General features: G+C 38.5%; 1 protein-coding gene and 1 long non-coding RNA gene across 3 annotated transcripts; both read right to left on the bottom strand.

Annotated features, from left to right (window-relative positions):
* Positions 1-2,876: 2,876 nt before the first annotated feature.
* On the bottom strand, positions 2,877-4,161 carry LOC139192071 (uncharacterized). The gene is made up of 3 exons (XR_011575868.1): positions 3,537-4,161; positions 3,339-3,458; positions 2,877-3,253 (listed from the first exon to the last, which is right to left on the bottom strand). It is a non-coding gene; the product is annotated as an uncharacterized lncRNA (long non-coding RNA).
* A 3,391-nt stretch (positions 4,162-7,552) lies between these two features.
* Positions 7,553-9,980, bottom strand: LOC103405045 (1-aminocyclopropane-1-carboxylate synthase). Of its 2 annotated transcripts, none has more exons than XM_029094941.2 (4): positions 9,708-9,980; positions 9,456-9,551; positions 9,164-9,324; positions 7,553-8,987 (listed from the first exon to the last, which is right to left on the bottom strand). In XM_029094941.2, exons 1-4 carry the CDS (start codon positions 9,852-9,854, stop codon positions 8,006-8,008), a joined length of 1,386 nt encoding a protein of 461 aa, XP_028950774.2. In that variant the 5' UTR covers positions 9,855-9,980; the 3' UTR covers positions 7,553-8,005.
* Positions 9,981-18,118: the final 8,138 nt, after the last annotated feature.

The raw sequence follows: 18,118 nt of genomic DNA, 5'->3' as shown, positions 1-18,118 counted from the left end.
CTAATGTGGGCTGAGAAGGGAAATGGAAGGTCACCTGGGAAGTAAAAGCAAAAAGGAGGCAAGTAGTTGACAGGCCAACATAAGGAGCCATCAAGTTGCCTGAGAAGCCTAAAGCAACCATAGTAAAAGAAGTGGTATTATGTGGCAGGTGTCAGTGTGAATGTGAGTTGGAAGTACCAGCATCATGAGCTATCATTGATCAGGAGTTGATCAAAAGAAGAGAAAACGAATAACAAAAAACCCGTAAAAGTGTCTTACGAACAGTTGAGAGAGAGACCTTAAGAAATGTTTTCCAAAGGTTGGGAGGAGATTCTCAATCGTAGGGCTAGTTAAAAGTATTCAGAAATTATGAAACCTCTGAAGAAGTGGAAGACAGAGAAGCCAAAACACCAAGATGGGTGGATGTGAGGCCACCCCAGCCAAGCTATGCTGGTGAAGATGTCAAAAGAAGGGAAATGATAGTGAATCTAGTCACAAAGAAGAATCATGCCTGACGCGGGCGGAAATGGTATGTGGTTGGAAAAGATAGGAAACTTGTCAAGGAAATTGGAGCTTCTATGATTAGGAGAGTTCAGAGGTATCACAAAACCCTTATGAACTCATTAAAAGTCCCCACTGCCTCAGAAACCTACGAGAATATGAAGTTTGAGAAAGTACCTCATGGGGAAGAAATCAACTTCAGTGGAAAACAAAAATAGGTAGAGTTAGCAAATAGCAAGACTGAATAGGAAGGAGATCATGTGCCACATAACCCGCATCCAGGAAAGTACAAAATCTTGATGAGAGCTCAAGAGGACATGGTGATGATATCAACACCAAGATGGAGCCTGAAGCCAATATGCTTGGGAACTATCTCACCTGAGAGAGGGTTGCCCGCACCATTGCTAGTTGATACTCTCTGTGAAAACTCAGCACGGACACAGAACTTTGGCATAACTCTGGAAGAAAGGTTGCCCGAGTTGATGCTACCCAAAGAAGCAGAAGCCTGGTTAAATGATTCATGAGCCACATTGGGAGCAAGAATAAGGACTTACCTAGGCTAGCAACTTCCACATAAACATGACATATGTTCTATCTGCTATGTTTTGTCCCAAGCATAATCAACCCGGCACAATGAAGGGTGATTACTTGGCAACAGAACCTATGATGGCACATGTTAGTGTTGAAGAAGTAGGAAAAAAGGAGTTGGGCATAATAGTTTGCCCAAGCTTGCAAGGAAAGAGCCCGATAGAGTGTACTCGGACATAATGGTCTTCAGTCGCCCGAGTTTGACCCTAGCTAACCATCTTAAGCCTATTTATATAACTACTTATCTAGAGGGAATACCCTTCAAGAGGGTTTTGATTGATGAAGAAGCTGCAGGTCAATGTGTTGCTATACAAGCAAATGAAAAAGATGTCTAGAAATGAGGAAGATTTTATCCTCACGGATCTAACAGTTTCCAGTTTCTCCGAAGCCATTACTAGAACTCATGGGATATTGCCTTTGGAGGTTGACTTGGGCTTCATGCAAATCATGCTAGCCTTCTTCGTTGTGGATAGTACTTCCACATATGAAGCTTTACTGGGCCAATATTGGATTCATCAGAGTCTCTCGGTGCATTCCACCCTACATCAACAAGTAGCAGTTTACCATAAGGAAGGAGCTATAAGACCAGGATTTTGGGAAATGGTGGAGGTCGAGTCACGGCCATTCCTCCCCACTGCCAATGTGGCAGAAGCCAACTTTTATAATCCTAGTATTGGGATTCTTCAGTGCTTAGAAGCTGATAAGGACGACTACCCGACTAAGGTGACGGCCCAAAAGCTTCTGGAACAAAGGTTATTCCTTACCAAAAAAGAATGGGATAGACCCCATATTGTCCCTACTCTCCAACACCAGTAATGACAGAACAAAGAATAAAGGACCAAGTAATTGTAGTCAGGTCCTTAATTAAAAGATTGTGGTGTATGGAAGAGAGAAGAAACAGGAAAATGAGAATTGTTGCCCGAGCATACAACAAATGGGTAAAAGTTAAAAACCTTCAAGTAAGGAGAGCTAGTATCGAAAACAATTCTACCTTTAGGAGCTCAAGTTGGAGGCTTTAGGAAAATGAGTCTTACTTGAGGAGGACCTTTTATCATTCACCAAGCACTGGATAAGGGAGAATATTGCTTGACAGATTTGGAGGAAAACTTGCAAACACATCCAGTTAATACCAAGTTTTTAAAGAGATATCATCCAATTCTCGGGGATGTTAGAAATTGTTGTATTAAAGAGAGTTAGTGATTTTAGAAAAGAAGTGAAGTTAGATGGTGCTGTAAGAGCTTTAATATAATGCAAGAAGTAAAGGCAAAGAATAATGTTATTTCATAAAAAGAAAGTTACAATGGCCTTAGCCTAACAAATCTACATCTTCACCTATAGTGATTATTCTGGAGTGGTAAGTCTGCATAGTTGAGAAAATTCTGCTAGGCTCGGCCAAAACAGTGCTCCTATTGATAAGTTAAGACTTGGCATCTTCTAGTTCCATATTTGCCTTCTTCACTTCTTCAACTTGCTGCTGAAGTTTACCAAGGAGAGTCGCTTGCTCAGCCCTTAGCACAGTTAGTTGCTCCTTTAACCTTTGGATCTCAGAAGACACTATTTTGATCCTCTCCTTGGTGGTTGATCCTTCATCCACCAACTGTTGGATATGAGTTGAAACAGTGGATTGTTTCTCTTTAAAACACCTCACTCGATTGGCTTGCCTCTCAGCCCTTAGATATTGATCCCTCAGAGCTCTCAAGTTCTCGAAATATGAGAGGAATGACTCATACTGAACTTTTGATAGTTGATCAGCCTTAAACAAGTTAGTTACAACCTTTTCTACATCATGGAGGGCCTTGAGACTGAATGATGCTGAGAATTTTCTCCTTGACCACTCTTGGAAGACTCGGCATTGATCTTGAAGACCTGAAGACTCAGAAGGATACCTTAAGGATCTTAGCTTTGCCTTAAGTTGCCCAAACTCTTTAAAAAGCTTGGGTAAAGATGTTTTTATAGAAGTAGGTGCAGAAGTGGAAAGTAGTGTTCCAGCTTCTTTAGAGAGTGTAGCAAGACAGGAAGTTTCAATAGAAAGAGGCGCTTGAGAAATAGGAGCAGTTAGGGTCTTAATCTTCTTCTTAGGCCTAGGGATAAGAGTCCCCGTGACCCCAGAAGCTAAGAGAGGTCGGGGAAGCTCGGTCTTACGCAATAGATGAGGAGGATATTTGCTTGAGTCTTCACCAGAACCCTGTGGGAAACCAAGAAAATAAATTAAGAAGAAAGATTATAAATCAGGACATAGAACAAAGAGTAAAACAAGAAAAGTGGTGTACCTGAGTTAAGCCTAAAGCCTTGGAAGAAGGAGAAGGATGAGTGGTGACATATGGGTGTTGAGAGGGATCATCTTTGCTAACTAAAGGATGAGAAATGGTGCCCAAACCTTCACCAGAGGCCTGTGAAATAGAAAAAGATAAGTGTCAACAAACTAACTAATGCAGAAAAGAAAAACAGAAGGAGAAAAGTTTCTATACCTTAGTAGGACCCTAAGAAGGAACGGGCAAGCTAGCCCTATCTGCAGCTTGAGAAACTTGCGGGTTAATAACCTCTGAAACCACAAGGATCTCAGGGAATACATGCTCCATAAATGCAGATGTTGTCGATTGATGAAAGGTTGGTGCAGGGGAAGACTGAAAAGAGTAAACAGAAAATAAGTATAGAATGAGGAAAGGAGGCTTCAAGCATAAAAGTGCTAAAATAATAAATACCACCAAGTTAGTATCCTTGTCTACAAAATGCATCATTTCCTTTGTCTCTGGATTGAATTAGGAGGTTGGAGTCACCGACAACACAGGTTCCTTAACCTTAACCTACAAAGATAAAAGACAAGTGTTAATAAGATTGGTAGATAGACAAGTCAAAAGAATGAAAGAGAGATATACCTTTGAAGACTTAGCCCGAGGATGAGAAGTTTGTACCATTCAGGTTGAAGGTGAAGAGGCCTTAGGTGAAGAGATCTTTTCTTCCCTTATGGCCTATTTCAAGCAATCGGGCAAATAGTTAAGAAAAGGAAGAGGTTAAGGGAATAATCTTGAGAAGCAGGCCATACCTCTAGTACTTCAAGGGTAGCATCTTGCAAATCTTTAACCTGTTGATGCATCTCGGCCCCTAGAGGATCATCCTTGGAAACAACAGTAGGCCTCTTGGTTTTGTAAGGACCTAAACCCAAAAGAAATTGATTTTTTAGTTCTTAAACACAAAATGCAAGTAAGAAGGAAAGGTTGAAACAAAATTCACTTATTGGAGGCTTTCTGTTTCTTCCTACCTATGCCCGCCTTAGCCTTGGAAGCGGAAGACTTGTAGGATTTTGAAGTCTGTGGCCTTATTATCTTCTTGGTGGGGGTTGCCCGTGACTCAAGAATGGAGGGCTGAGCCTAAGGTTGCTCTTCTGGCTCAGACTCTGAAGTCTCCACTACAGTTGCCTGAGGCTCCATTACAATCTCTACCTCACCCGCTGAGTCTCTAAGCGACTTGAAGACATCTCTGCCCTCTCCAGCACCTTGCATTTATGCCTCAGCTACAACTTTTTGAAGGATGAAGGCGTTTGCAGCATTTTCATCTTGCCCGATGACCATCTCTGTAGGGTTGCCTTGAGTTGCAAGTACAAAGAAATCAGTAAAATGATTCAAGTGGGTAGATTCATAAGAATTTCAAGTTAAAAAAGTAAGAAATACCTATTAAAAGGAGCTGGTTTTTCTGATGAACCATTTCCTTCTAGGTCTCAAGCTCATTTGAGCTAAGATAAGACTTGATAGAGAGATGATTGAAGAGGCGATCATGGGCTTCGTGCAGGTCTCATCCATATATTGTGGTCCACTTTATCTCCCACCAAGAAGCAAAGCTTGAAGTACATTCAAAATTAAGAGCCATGGGCTTTCAGGCGACCTTGCTCATGACCTCAAAACTGCGTCGGGTGGCTTGAAAAGTAACTTCAGGTGGAGAATAAAGATGGTAGAAGGTGCCACATTGAACGGAGTCAAAGAATGGCACCAGAATAGCTTGTCTAAAGCCCAACTGCCTACTATAGAAGTTTGGGTGATCGACTTCTAGCCCGCGCTCGTAGCGGTCAGTCCTCACACCTCAAGCCAGATCCCTCGACTGGATGCAACTGATAAATCTCTCTCTACAAATAGGACTAGCATATTCTCCAAAAGCGTCTTGGAAAGCTTGGTCACTGAACCATGGGTATCTCCTAAGCACTAAAGCGCCCCACTCCAGATCTACCCGAGTCCTGCAGACTCTGAAGAAGTACAGATATCAGAATGTGAAATGATTGGTAGGAGATGCTTCAGCGAGGATTCGGCCAGGGGCCACTTCTTCTAAGAATTCTAAGTTGGGAGCCCGAAGCTTGAAGAGATACCATTGAAGCCAAAGCTAGATCATCCAAGTTAGGCCATTAAGGTTGGTTTCGAATGGTTTACCCTTTGTGATCTCATACAAAATATGATAGAGATGAGCAAGGAGGAAGGGGCCCGTGGTCACAACATCAAAGTTATGAAGAGCTTCCACCTGAGGAATCCATTTGATCTTCATTGCCTTGGACTTATTGGGGAAGACATGTTTGTTGAGCCAGTAGAAGAGGAAATACATATGCTCTTGATCTCTGTTGGCTTTGGAGGAAGAGGGGCCAAATTCCTTCTTGGAAAATGAGATAAAACCCATGAAGGAAGTTCCATAACTCTTAAAAGTCATAGAGTTATACTCCAAATGAAGAAAGGGGGGATGATTGCTCGAACTTTCAGCGGTCGGACTAGAAGGAGGAACCTAGTCGTAGGTAACGTCCACAATTTTGCCTGAAGACCTATGCCATATCCAGGATAGTTAAGGACATTGGACCCATCCTGAAGTCAAAGGTATTGGTGCCCGAGTTCTAAAAGAGAAGAATTGTTGTAAGAAGCTCGGGTTTAACGATCATGGTGGTTTTAGAGAGCATTCTCAGCTCATAAATTTCGTTGTTCATCCACTTCTGCTTAAAGGTGGGCTCGAGTTCTTTTATCCATTGTGTCTATGCCTCATCTTTCATGACTGGGAAGCCACGACGTTGGTTTGACCATTTAGAGGAAGAAATGCCCGACTTAGCCTGAAATGAGTTGGAGGTGAACCATTTCTCCTTGGGCATGTTTATTTCAACAGCAATAAGGACCTGAGAAGTCCATGCAGGTCCCAAAGAGTGCACTCCTCCCTCATTGAACAAGAGTTCAGTGTACAGGCCTGCGTGAGGGCGATGAAGGCCATTGAGTAAGCGGCGCATGGTGGAAATCCCCTTATCAGTCTCGCAGGAGGATTGGATTTGAGTAACTTTGGGTGCCATTAAGGACTTTGAGAAGAAGATAGAAGGAAAAGTTGGAATTAGGGGGCAAGAATTGAGAAGGCAAGAACGTACTGGAATTTCTAAGAGTTCGAACGCTTGAAATGGTTAAAATGATTTGCTGAAGAGGTTAAGTGAGGATTATATAATAAGTGGTTAATTAACAGTGGAATTCATGGATTAGTGCAAAGGTTTTAGTTAGCAAACGATTGCTTTAAATGGTGTAAGTCCCGAGAGAAGGCGTGCGACGGCTATTTAATCATTATTAGCGCTTGGGATTATAGCCTCAACAATGATTAAAGGGGGCACTGTTTCGGTTAATATTTGAACATTGGGTTGCAAGTGTGTGGAAGCCTGGATATACCAACTAAAGGGAGACTTGCCCGAAGCCCAAGCATCAAGCCCAGAGACAAATTGGCGCCTTCCCATTAATGCATAGGCCATGTGCTTATGATTTTAAATGTCAAGTGATGGGGACTAACTCATAATCAGCCCAAAAAAAAAAACTTTTCAGTGGCAATACAAGTAAAAAGTTGATGACTCACTACCCTCCAAGTGCTTTCAGGCAAGAGCAAAGTCACAGCAGTCGGGCTAATTCGCCTATAAAAGGAAAAAGAGGCCCCAGAGAGAACGACACTCAACCAATCAAACAAACAAACAACCAAACTCTGCTTTCAAGCCAGATTTGCATCCAAAAGCTGTAATCAACCCAGATCCCAGTTCTTTTAGCAATATTTTCCTTAGAAAAGATATTTTTTGTCTAGTTTATTAGCTCCGCTACTCACCCGATAGTATCGATCTCCTTTGTAGTTTATGTACAACTCATTTCTAGTCATTTACTTTACAAGCAATCTACAATACCAGTCATTTACTTTCCTCACCCTTGTCATTTTCATGTTGTTGCATTTCTCCACATAAGTAAAATCCTTATCTTTAAGGCAAAGAAAGAACCTTGATTTGAGCCACTCCCATTCAATGGCACAATCTCTTGGTTAGAAGTCGAACTCAGGTGCAATCTCAACCATTCAAATCTCGTCTACTAGCAGCATCTAGTAGTGGCACGCTCGCAACCCGCCAGTTCCCTGTTCGAGTAAATTCTTGGCATGTCTGCGATACCCATGACGAATTTAGGGAGTGAACAATATGATTATGGGAGTTCGCGCTAGAATAGAATATACATGATACACTAATCACATTGTATAGAATCAATAATGCATCATAATCACAATGGAGTAATTTTTGTTTTCGAAGACATAAAGGAAATTTGGTGCCACACAATCACCAAAACTAGTTTTACAAAGGGGTGTGATATCCACACACCCCATTTTACTTCTCACACACTTTTTTAATTTTCGGTCGTCCAATCGGATGAATTAAAGAAGATCAAGGGACAGAAATAATCAAAAGGTATGTGAGAAGTCAAATAGGGTATGTGGATAACACACCCTTTTTACAAATGAAGCGAAAGCCACTTCACATCCCCAAACACGGACCGTGTGCACTTCTCTACATTCGGAGAAAAAAAAAAACTAAAACGAAAAAAAAATTCAACCAATTAACTTTTTGGCAGAAAAAATGTTTGGTCTAAAATGTAATTTTCCTTAGCGGTTTCTTGTACTCAGACCAGGCTACCTTTCATCTACCGGGAATAGGACCGCGGTCATCGAAGGATAGCCGGGAAACCCACTTTGTGAGCGACTGTCTTCTTGAGTGGCTTAAATGGCTGCTTTGGCTGCCGCCATTGACCTCAGGGACGTTGTAATACTCCCCCACAAATGCCTTCAGTCTCTGCATTGCCAAGTCCAGAGTTCTCTCGGGCAAGTTGGCAAAGCAGACACGGAACCAACCAGGTTCCGTGCAATGACAAGACGATCCAGGAGATATATTGAGGTGAACTTCGTATACAATCTTTTTCCAGAGCTCCATTTCGGCTTCAAAGGTGTTGGACCTAAGCAAGTGCCTCATATCCACCCAACAGAACAAGCCAGCATTGCCGTTGAGGCAGCTAATGCCAGATTTCTGAAGGCCGGAGACGAGCTTTTTCTGACGTTGTTTGAGTCTTTTGTGGTTCTCGGCTATGTAGTTCTTAGTGAGTTTTTTGTCGGATAGCATGGCGGAGAGAAGGTGCTGAGTTTGAGAAGAAACAAGACCAAAGCTTGACATTTTTGTAGCGGCGGCCACAACCATGTCGTCGTTGGAGTAGATGGCGCCAACTCGAAAACCCGGAAGGCCAAGATCCTTAGAGAGGCTATAGACAACGTGAACTCGCTGCCAAACTTCGGAATTCTCATCACAGTTCCTATCTTTGAGAACTTCCATGACGCTTATAAAGGATGGGGAGCTAAAAGCTGTGCCGGAGTAAATTTCATCGCTAATGAGGTGGATGCCCTTGTCTTCAACGAAGGAAAGGAGGAGGTAGAGTTCGTTTCTGGTCATTGTGGTGCCCAATGGGTTTGATGGGTTCGTGACCAAGACTCCTTTGACTCTGAGATTGCGTTTTTCGGCTTCTTGGTAGGCTTCTTCCAGAGCGGTTTCAGTAATTTGGAAGCCATTGGAGCTTGTGCAGTGAATGGGTACAATCTCGACTCCAGTTCGCCACTTAAGGTCTCTATCAAATCTGTAAGACACGTAAGAAAATACTCGGCTATTAGGGATGAAATTAGTGTTTAGTTATTTCTTATCCCGAAATGGAGTTCATGCCCCACGTCAGAATACTAAGAAAGTAGGTCTTACAGTTCAAATTGTTTGTTAAAAACAAAGAAAAAAAAATGAAGTGAAGGTTAATATACGTACCCTGGGTAGTATGGGGTAGGAATAAGAACGGCTTCGCCGGGGTCAGCAAGGCAGAAAATAAAGGTCTCATTCGCTGAAGTTGCACCGGCGGTGAGCACTAAGTGGTTGGGATCAAAGGTCACTTTGTTCCCTCGGATTTCCGCCATGAAATCTACCATTGCCTGTAAGAAAAAAATAATCAAAAGCTGAGTTAGACATGCAACCGGCTAGAAGACTTGTTCTAGTAGTAGCTTTTAATTGCATTAACGAAAAGTGAGCTTATACTATAAATTATTATAATTTATAAGTTTACCTTTTTGAACGCGGGAAGGCCATGATAATCTTGGAAGAGAGCAAGCTCTGCAAATATGGATTCTCCATTTTTTTTAAATGCAGCTGCTTCTGGATTCTTAGCCAGCCATGACTCGAGAAGATCAAAACAGAGCTAGAAAAAAAAAATATTGAAACGCGCACAAAGTTTATATACTAAATATAACTACATATGGTAACATATATGCATGGTAGTAATAAAAAATTAAGCTCGTAAATTATAATAATTAATTACCTGATTTTCTGCTAGACCCATCTGAATAATCCCGTTTGTGTTGTGGACCTCATGGTAGGGGTTCTTCTCATACTCTTGCCAACCTAAGAAGTAGGAGGAGTCTTGGCCGTGAGAGTTGAACGTAGCGTTTCTGGATAACATGCGCATTTTGGTTAATTTTCTTGTGTATGGATACAAGCTGTAAGAAAGAAGTGTGGAAAGGAAGAGAAAGCAATAGAGAGAGAGTTTGAGGTTTTGGTTTTGGATTACAAGTTTGAAGTGGGATATTGGATGTTGTTGGACTGGAGGGGTCTATATATAGCAAAAAAGTAATAATATAAATTTAAATATATAGAAATTATTTGTCTAACAAAGGAATGACACGTCACACTGAGTAGTCATATTTTTTATAAATGTTAAGGAGATTATCTTAAAATTGTGCTTTCTATGAATTCTCTGTTATCTTACATTTTAACATTAATTTTTGCCCCGATATTATAAATATTGTACCAAAAACATGATAAATAAATTATGAAGAATCTCATTTTTAAGAAAGTCTCTTTAGATTTCTCTGGTTCTTTTTCTTAACATTATGATCCAAGTATTTTGATTCAATAAAAATCCAAAAACAACATGATAATTAATTGTACGCGCTTTTGCTCCACCATCTAAAGACATTGATCATGAAGGACCTTCAGACACTCCCAAATCCCAAAGCAATGAAGTTTTAGTGTTTACTAATCAACATTAAATAATTAATTGAGGGTAATACTAAAGACTAAATTTGTAAATAAAATTTTGGAAACTAAATTATATGGTAGTTGATGATTGATTTATTATTTAAATATTGATAAATGTGTTAATTCGTATAGGTGACATATTATATAATTTGCAAATTTTATCTCCAAATTTAATTTTCCATGTATCATCCATTAATTTATTTTCTCACTATTTGCTTGGACTGGGAAGTGGGTAGGGCGTTCACCATTACCTGGCATTACCTACAAACTTGCGTGGGGATTATAAGTGTACATAGAAGCATTAATCGGCTTGTAATTGAAAAAAAAACAAAGAAACAAGAATTAATACTCGGGTCTAGTTTTGTTTACAAAACCTTACCGACAACAAGTATCATAGAAAATGCCAAGAGCGACCCACCCTGGTCCATATGCTTCTTGACTCTAGTAGCCACAACTAATTTTGTCGGGCATTTTTCTCACTTTCTATTTTTTTTAAGGAAAATTAATGAAAAATACTTAAAAACTTTGAGTTTTAAATAAAATAAAGGGTAAAATAAATAATAACAGGATTGACTTTTTAATGTAAAAGTGTGAATTTTTGTTAAAATAAACAATACTGAGATTTTTTCGTTTAAGTTTTTTTTTTTTAACCTTTTTTTTAACCTTTAAGTTCGCACAGGTTTTTATGTCTGCTCAGTTCATTACTCCAATTACCAAACAATGTTTTGATTTGAGTCAACCTCGAAAATCCGGTACGAACAAAAATGGCATCTCTCTTTTTTTCTTCATTTAACATCATCACTCTATCCCCTTTAGAATTAGGTATACAAAACAAGGAAAACACTAGAATCATTTGTTATAATAAAACCATTTTTGTTAAGGAAAACTAATGAAAAGGGTTTGAAAACTTTGAATTTTAACGATAAGGATAAAATAAAGGGTAAAGTGAATAGTAACAAGATTGACTTTTTAATGTAAAAATATGATTTTTCATTAAAGTGAACAGTACCGAGAGTTTTGCGTTAAAGTTTACTTTTTGTTAACCGTTCATTTAGAGGAGAATTTGGATTTTCCATGAGATAAATAATTTTAAAAAAGTTGAGATTCCACTAAAAATTAATTGGTAATATAAGAATAGCCTAAATTACTTATAAGTCGATGGAAGTGCTAGAAAAAGAGTTGTAAACACGAAATTCTTGCAATAAATAACCCAAGAATACGTATACAAAGTAATAATTGGTATTAATGAATTTAGGGTTACAATCTCTGCTACAATTTTTAATCCTCTGATTCGATCTTCTGGGTGAAAAAAAGTGTGTGTTGTTGATCCGAAAATCGTGATGACTTGATCTCGAATAAACAAATGCCTCAGGGTTTTGGCTAATGGCGATGGAGGAACCGGCATGTGTAAAGGTGCTTGGTGGTTCTTCACAAGTATGACAAAGAACGCAGAGATTTTTCTGTATCTTCTGAGTGTTTGGGAGTTTGAGAGTCTAGGTGTTTTGATGAATTTCTGACCCATTTCTTTGTCTTGGAGCCTCGTATTTATAGGCTCTCCTAGTCTTGCCTACAGTTGGATTTGGCCTTGATTGTGGATTTTATTCATCGATGAAAGAACCAGAACTTGATTTGAAGCTTGGTTCGTGATTTGACTCCATCAATTAATCAATCACATTTTAAATTTAAATCAATTAATTTATTTGATTTAAGTTAAATTAATCAAAGAATTAATAAGGATAAATCCTTAATTAATTTTTGCCAAATGTTGACACGTGTCACTCTTGATGACTCGTCTAGTTTTGATAAGCTACATGCTATTTGTACGATTTGTGAGACACATGGTGCATGCCAAGTAAGCCCTAGCACGTCAAGATTTTATTGTGTTGGTAAACATTTACTTCACTAAAATTTTGATGTCTACGAATGACCCCATTTCAAGGCATGGTGTATATATGTGCTTGTCACGTGTAGAATGTGCGTTTTGAAGTCCCTCCACATAGTGAATGTATTTTGATCAGTATGCTTTGAAGTCTCTCAACATAGATGTCGATGCAAGACCATTGAGGCTTGATCTATAATTGGGCTGAAAGTTTCTTCAAGGGCCATCGAGGCTTGTCTTGAATGAAACGGGACCATGAAGAGTTTCACGTGATGGTGGACGAATCGGTATGTGTTTTTTTTTTTTTTTTTTTTTTGTGCTTGTTGAATCTCCACAAGCTTGATGAAGAATTATAATGTTTTCTTTGGGCAAAGAGCTTTCTGGTTTCCTCCAAAGGTTTGGATTTACTTCATTCCTCTAGAGCGAATTTTATTCAAGGGTGGTGTACTCTTGGTCTTGAATTAGACTTATAATTTCTTTAGGGGTCGTCGAGGTTTGATCTTGAATGAATGGGACCACCAGGAGTTTCATGTGGCGGGCAATCTTCGACTTTAATGTGGATGAACCAACACATGTATTTGTTGTGCTTGGTAATTCTCCATGAACTTGATGAAGAACACAAGTGTGAGCTATGAAACATGGTTCACAAACTTATGGTTTAAAGCCTCTCAAAGTGAACGCTTTCGTGCTTATTTAGGCTACCACCGTTAATATGAAATGAATGAATAGGCATATGAGGACCCTATGAGACGGACTTGTAATTTAATTTGAAGCCTCTCCTCTTCTTTTAGACTTGTGATTTGAAGGCTTCTATTTTCCTTTGGCAGAGATGCACACACTTTACCTATTTGGCTCCATAAAGCTTTATTAGACTTAGTTCTTCCTTCGGGAATGTGGTGAATTATAAAGTGTAATGACTCAAAACTACTCTGCGAATGTAGGGAAGCTCTAGGGAGGGTAATGAAAGTGGATCGGACAAAAATGAAAAGTTTGTAAATTTTCTAAAACGCAGTTTTTGGGGTCTAAAGCCATCTCCAACCAAATAGTCCAGAGGGCTAGAGGGCCGAAAATAGACCGAAAACTGTCTCCAACCGAGGGCTAGGCCAAAAGGCTTGTGGGCCCCATTGGACAAAAAAGGGCCAAAGGGCCAACTGGTTGGCCCAACCTCGCCAACAAGCCAGCCTTGGGCCAAGCCACATGTTGACATCATATTTAATTTTTTTATTTTACAAAATTAAAAAAAAATTAAAAATTCTATTTTTTTCCTATAACTTCCTAAGTCATTAAACAACATTAAGTGACATTAAGTAACATGAAACAACATTAAACAATATTAAACAACATTAAATAACATTAAGTAACATTAAACAACATAAAAAAAATTAACAATATGAAATTTAAACAACATTTTTTAAAACATTTAACAACATGAAAATTATTGACAATCCATAACATAAAATTATTGAGGTAATTTAATTTAAGTAACCATAGTAATTCAATTAAAATAATAAATTATGTTTGGCCCTATGACTCTTTGGACCTCGGTTGGAGATGATTTTTTGTCACAGGGCTATGTTTGGCCTATGGTTCTTTGGCCCCTTGGTTGGATATGGTAAGAAATATAGCCTTGCACTATTCATTAAAATATTATATTCTTGGAGGGCCAAAGGGCTAAAACAAGCCCTCTTGCTTCCTTCGGTTGGAGATGGCCTAAATAACCTTGGATGACCGAAATCCATCTTATGTCACGTTAATGTTCGCATTGCTTGTCGGCTCACTCGCTAATGTTTGCATTGCCAGTTGCATTTTTGCCACTATTGTACACTGCATTGCTTGTTGTTGCACCGCTGCTGCCTTGCTGCACTGCTTTCTACGTGTTGCACTGTTATGGCTGCTTCTTCGTGCTGCACTGCCATGGCATTGACTGCCGCACACTGCTACCGGCTGCAAGGGTTATTGCCTCGCTACAAGGGCCACTACTGGTTGCGAGGATTGTTGCATGGTGTTGTTCACTATTACACATGGGTCAACTTGCTATGATATCATGACAAATTTGAGGATCCACCATAAAATCAATCAATAATATAGGGAATAACCCAACTTATAGTTTGATGCAAGGCCCATTCTCCCATCAATGTATTCATCTCAATACTTCTGTTAATTATGATTCCATGAAATTATATACACTATATACTTTCAAAGGATTTAACATTAGATTATTTATGAATTAATAAAAAAGGTACTATAAATTTCCTTCTATTATGGGTTCGTTTGGAAGTGTTTTTAAAATGTTTGAAAGCGCTTTTAGTGAAAATGTTTTTGAAACCAATCTTCAATAAAAATTCAAGTGCATCATGGAAAAGCACTTAAAGTGCTTTCTACAAGAAGTATAGAAGCAAATACCTGATGCTTCTTCCAAAAAGCACGCTTTTGGAACCAAAATCAATTTCACCAAAAGTGCTTTCAGTCATTTTAAAAGTACTTCCAAACGAGTCTTGTGACAAACTATTATCAGATAAATTAAAAAGAAGACTTTCAAAAGATGACTCATTTATATCATCAACTTACCCATTGCATCTAAAATACTAGTTTCATACCTTACTTCAAAACTAGAATATGCATGCAACTATAAAGTTTTCAAGCAATTAGCAGTTTAGCATTATAAAGAAAACACACAAACTAGTTAGTAAAATCCAGAGATACCAATTACAAATAAATTTTTGAAAAAAAAAATTACATTTAACAAAAACAAATGAAGAATAATTATACACAAATTAAACAACTAATCTCCATACACTGAAAACCAAATAACTAATATCTATCACCGAACTAATAATTATATTGAAAATATAATAACAAAAAGAAAGAGATATTATATCTAGAATCCAAATACTTTATTTAGGGGGTCCATTTTTTTTAGAAATCAAATATTTTATTTAACGAGCTCAATATATAATGAGTATATGGTATACAGACGCAATTCAAAATCAAAATGGTGTGGTTGTTTATAAATGATTTTATTACCAAATACCTTAAATCTGGTTTTGTTTTCTGTTATTCCAACTAACTTAGTATTATTGTTTGCATAAAAAACTGTATTATCGCCAAAATCTAAACCATCTTTCAAATCCTTTATTAATATTTTCTTTTCTCTCCTAATACGCTGCCCATTGGTTGGACTTCCGAAAATTGAGATGCAAATCGTGATTGAACAACCGAAAATTGATCAATTTTTATAATTCATGAGTGGGGCATCCTAATTGGACTACCAAACTTGAGCAGCAAATCTTTGGTAGTCGTATTTTCATGATAATGTCTTGCCTCTTGGACGGCGGTGATCGGGTGTGCTTTTCAAACTTTGAAATGCATTGTTAAAGCTATAACATAAAAATAAAAAATAAATAAAAATACTTAATTAGGTTGAAAATATAAAGTGATGGTTGGATTACGATTTTATAAAAGCAAACAACAATTATTATTCTTAACAACTTCTAACCCATAGTCCGCCCTTTGTTTGTGCTACCTGATTTCTCAGTTTTACTTCCCATTGTAATTCGCATAGATTAAAAGTCTTAATAGTTGTCGCGACAGGAAGTAATAAAGTTCAAAACCCACTTAACAAATGCATTTCTTTGGTTAATTAAAGTGATTAAGAGAGACAGTTGATCTCTTTTTAAATTTGTATTTGATTGAAGCAATTAATTAGTACGTAACAAGGCTGAGTAAGTAGGCGATGGTGATGGGCCGCTTCATTCACTGGCTCCCAGATTTGAATCAAGAGAAGTTAGTGACACCTCACTGTGGCATATAGCTGCACTGATCCTCTCTGGGGTTGATGGCTTCCTATTAGAAGCCTAGGTAGGTCGGTCAATATCAAAGAAACAACCGTATTTTACGGGGTAATTTTCATTGTATTACTTCATTGAAATATATACATATACAATCCTTTGCTCCATAAGGAAACAAATAAAGGAAACAAACAATATCCAACCTAATAAGGACTCCTAGTATTTACAATATTTTACTTTCCTTTTTTTCCCTAAATACCGACTCACGTTTAAACTCCCCCTCAAGTTGGTACAAAGATATCACACATGCTCAATTTGACTAGTGAGTCATCAAACTTCTGACTACACAACGCATGAGTAGGAATATCTGCAAGTTGCTCATCCGAGTTCACAAACGGTATTGACACAATCTTCTTCTTAAGCTTCTCTTTAATAAAATGTTGATCAACCTCTACATGTTTTGTCCTATCATGCTGCACTGGATTATCAGCTATATATATCTCTCGCGGACTTGTTATCACAATATAGTTTCATAGTCTCATTCAGCTTAAACCCAAGACCCCCAAAGAAGTTTCCGAAGCCAAAGAATCTCACAAATGTCGTGAGCCATGCCCCTTTTGTTTCTTATTTCACCATGTAACCAGATTTCCTCCTACAAAGGTAAAATACCAGAAGTAAACTGCTTATCACTTACATTACTTGCCCAATCAGCATCTGTGAATCCCTCAATCTTCAAATGCTCGTGCTTCTCATACAAAACTCCTTTCCCTAGCCCAGACTTCAAATATGCTAGGATACGCATATGATCTACGCTCGGTGAATGCATAAACTGACTCACTACACTCATAGTATAGGCAATATCCGGACATGTATGAGCTAAATAAATTAGTCTTCCTACAAGTCTCTGATAACTACCCTTATCAACTGATTTCTGATTCAGATCCAAACATAAATGATGCTTTTCAACAATTGGAGTGTCTACCAGCTTACACCCTAACATACCAATTTCTTTTGAGAGATTATATTCACACACCCCAAATTACTTCTCCCACACCTTTTTAATTTTTTAATATTTTCTACACACCACTAACACTTGATAGAAAAATATTAAAAAATTAAAAGGGTGTGGGAGAAGTAATTTGGAGTGTGTGAATATAATCTTCCTTTCTTTTAATAAATCTAGGACATATTTACGTTGAGACAAGACGATACCTTCAGAAGAGCGAGCAACTTCAACCCCAAGAAGGTACTTAAAATCTCCTAGGTTCTTCATTTTGAACTCAGCTGCAAGATTTTCCTACAACTTCGAAATTTCATCAAAATCATCCCTGCTTATAATCATGTCATCTACATGGATGATTAAGGTTGTCACCTTATTTTGTTTCCATTTCACAAACAACGTGTGATCAGAATGACTATGACAATACCCATTCTTTTTCATAACCTAAGTAAACCTATCAAACCACGCACGAGGCGATTGGTTAAGTCCATAAAGTGACTTACGCAACCGACATACTCCGTTATTTCCATCAGCACTCTACCCGGGAGGAAATCCATATATACTTCTTCCTCCAAATTCCCATGGAGAAAAGCATTCTTTACATCGAACTGTTTTAATGGCTAGTCCATATTGGCAGCTAAAGAAATCAGAACACGTATCGTATTCATCTTGGCAACTGGAGAGAACGTTTCCTAGTAATCTACACCATATGTCTGGGTGTATCCTTTAGTTACCAACCTTGCTTTGTACCTGTCAATTGATACATCAACTTTGTATTTAACTGTAAATACCCACTGGCATCCAACCATCTTTTTTCCTTTGGGTAACACGGTCCCCTCCCATGTATTATTTTTCTGCAACGCCAACATTTCCTCATCCATTGCTTTTGCCCACTTTGAATCCTTTATAGCTTCCTCCACATGGGTTGGTACTCGAACTAACTCCATATTGTCCACCAAAGTTCGGCACTCCGGTGCAAGACCATTGGATGAGACATAGTTGGCTATTGGATACTTCACCTTCCC

Source organism: Malus domestica, chromosome 15 (genome assembly GCF_042453785.1).
Source record: "Malus domestica chromosome 15, GDT2T_hap1".
In the NCBI taxonomy this organism is placed as follows: Eukaryota; Viridiplantae; Streptophyta; class Magnoliopsida; order Rosales; family Rosaceae; genus Malus; species Malus domestica.
This window is presented reverse-complemented; position numbering and strand designations above follow the sequence as displayed.

Bases quoted from the DNA above. Each gene is read 5' to 3' on its own strand.
- LOC103405045 (XM_029094941.2), bottom strand. From the start codon at position 9,854: ATGCGCATGTTATCCAGAAACGCTACGTTCAACTCTCACGGCCAAGAC. The intron at 9,552-9,707 runs GTAATTAATTAT...TGGCTGGCTAAG, and splicing joins TGGGTCTAGCAGAAAATCAG to AATCCAGAAGCAGCTGCATT. The intron at 8,988-9,163 runs GTACGTATATTA...CGTGTCTTACAG, and splicing joins CCTACCCCATACTACCCAGG to ATTTGATAGAGACCTTAAGT.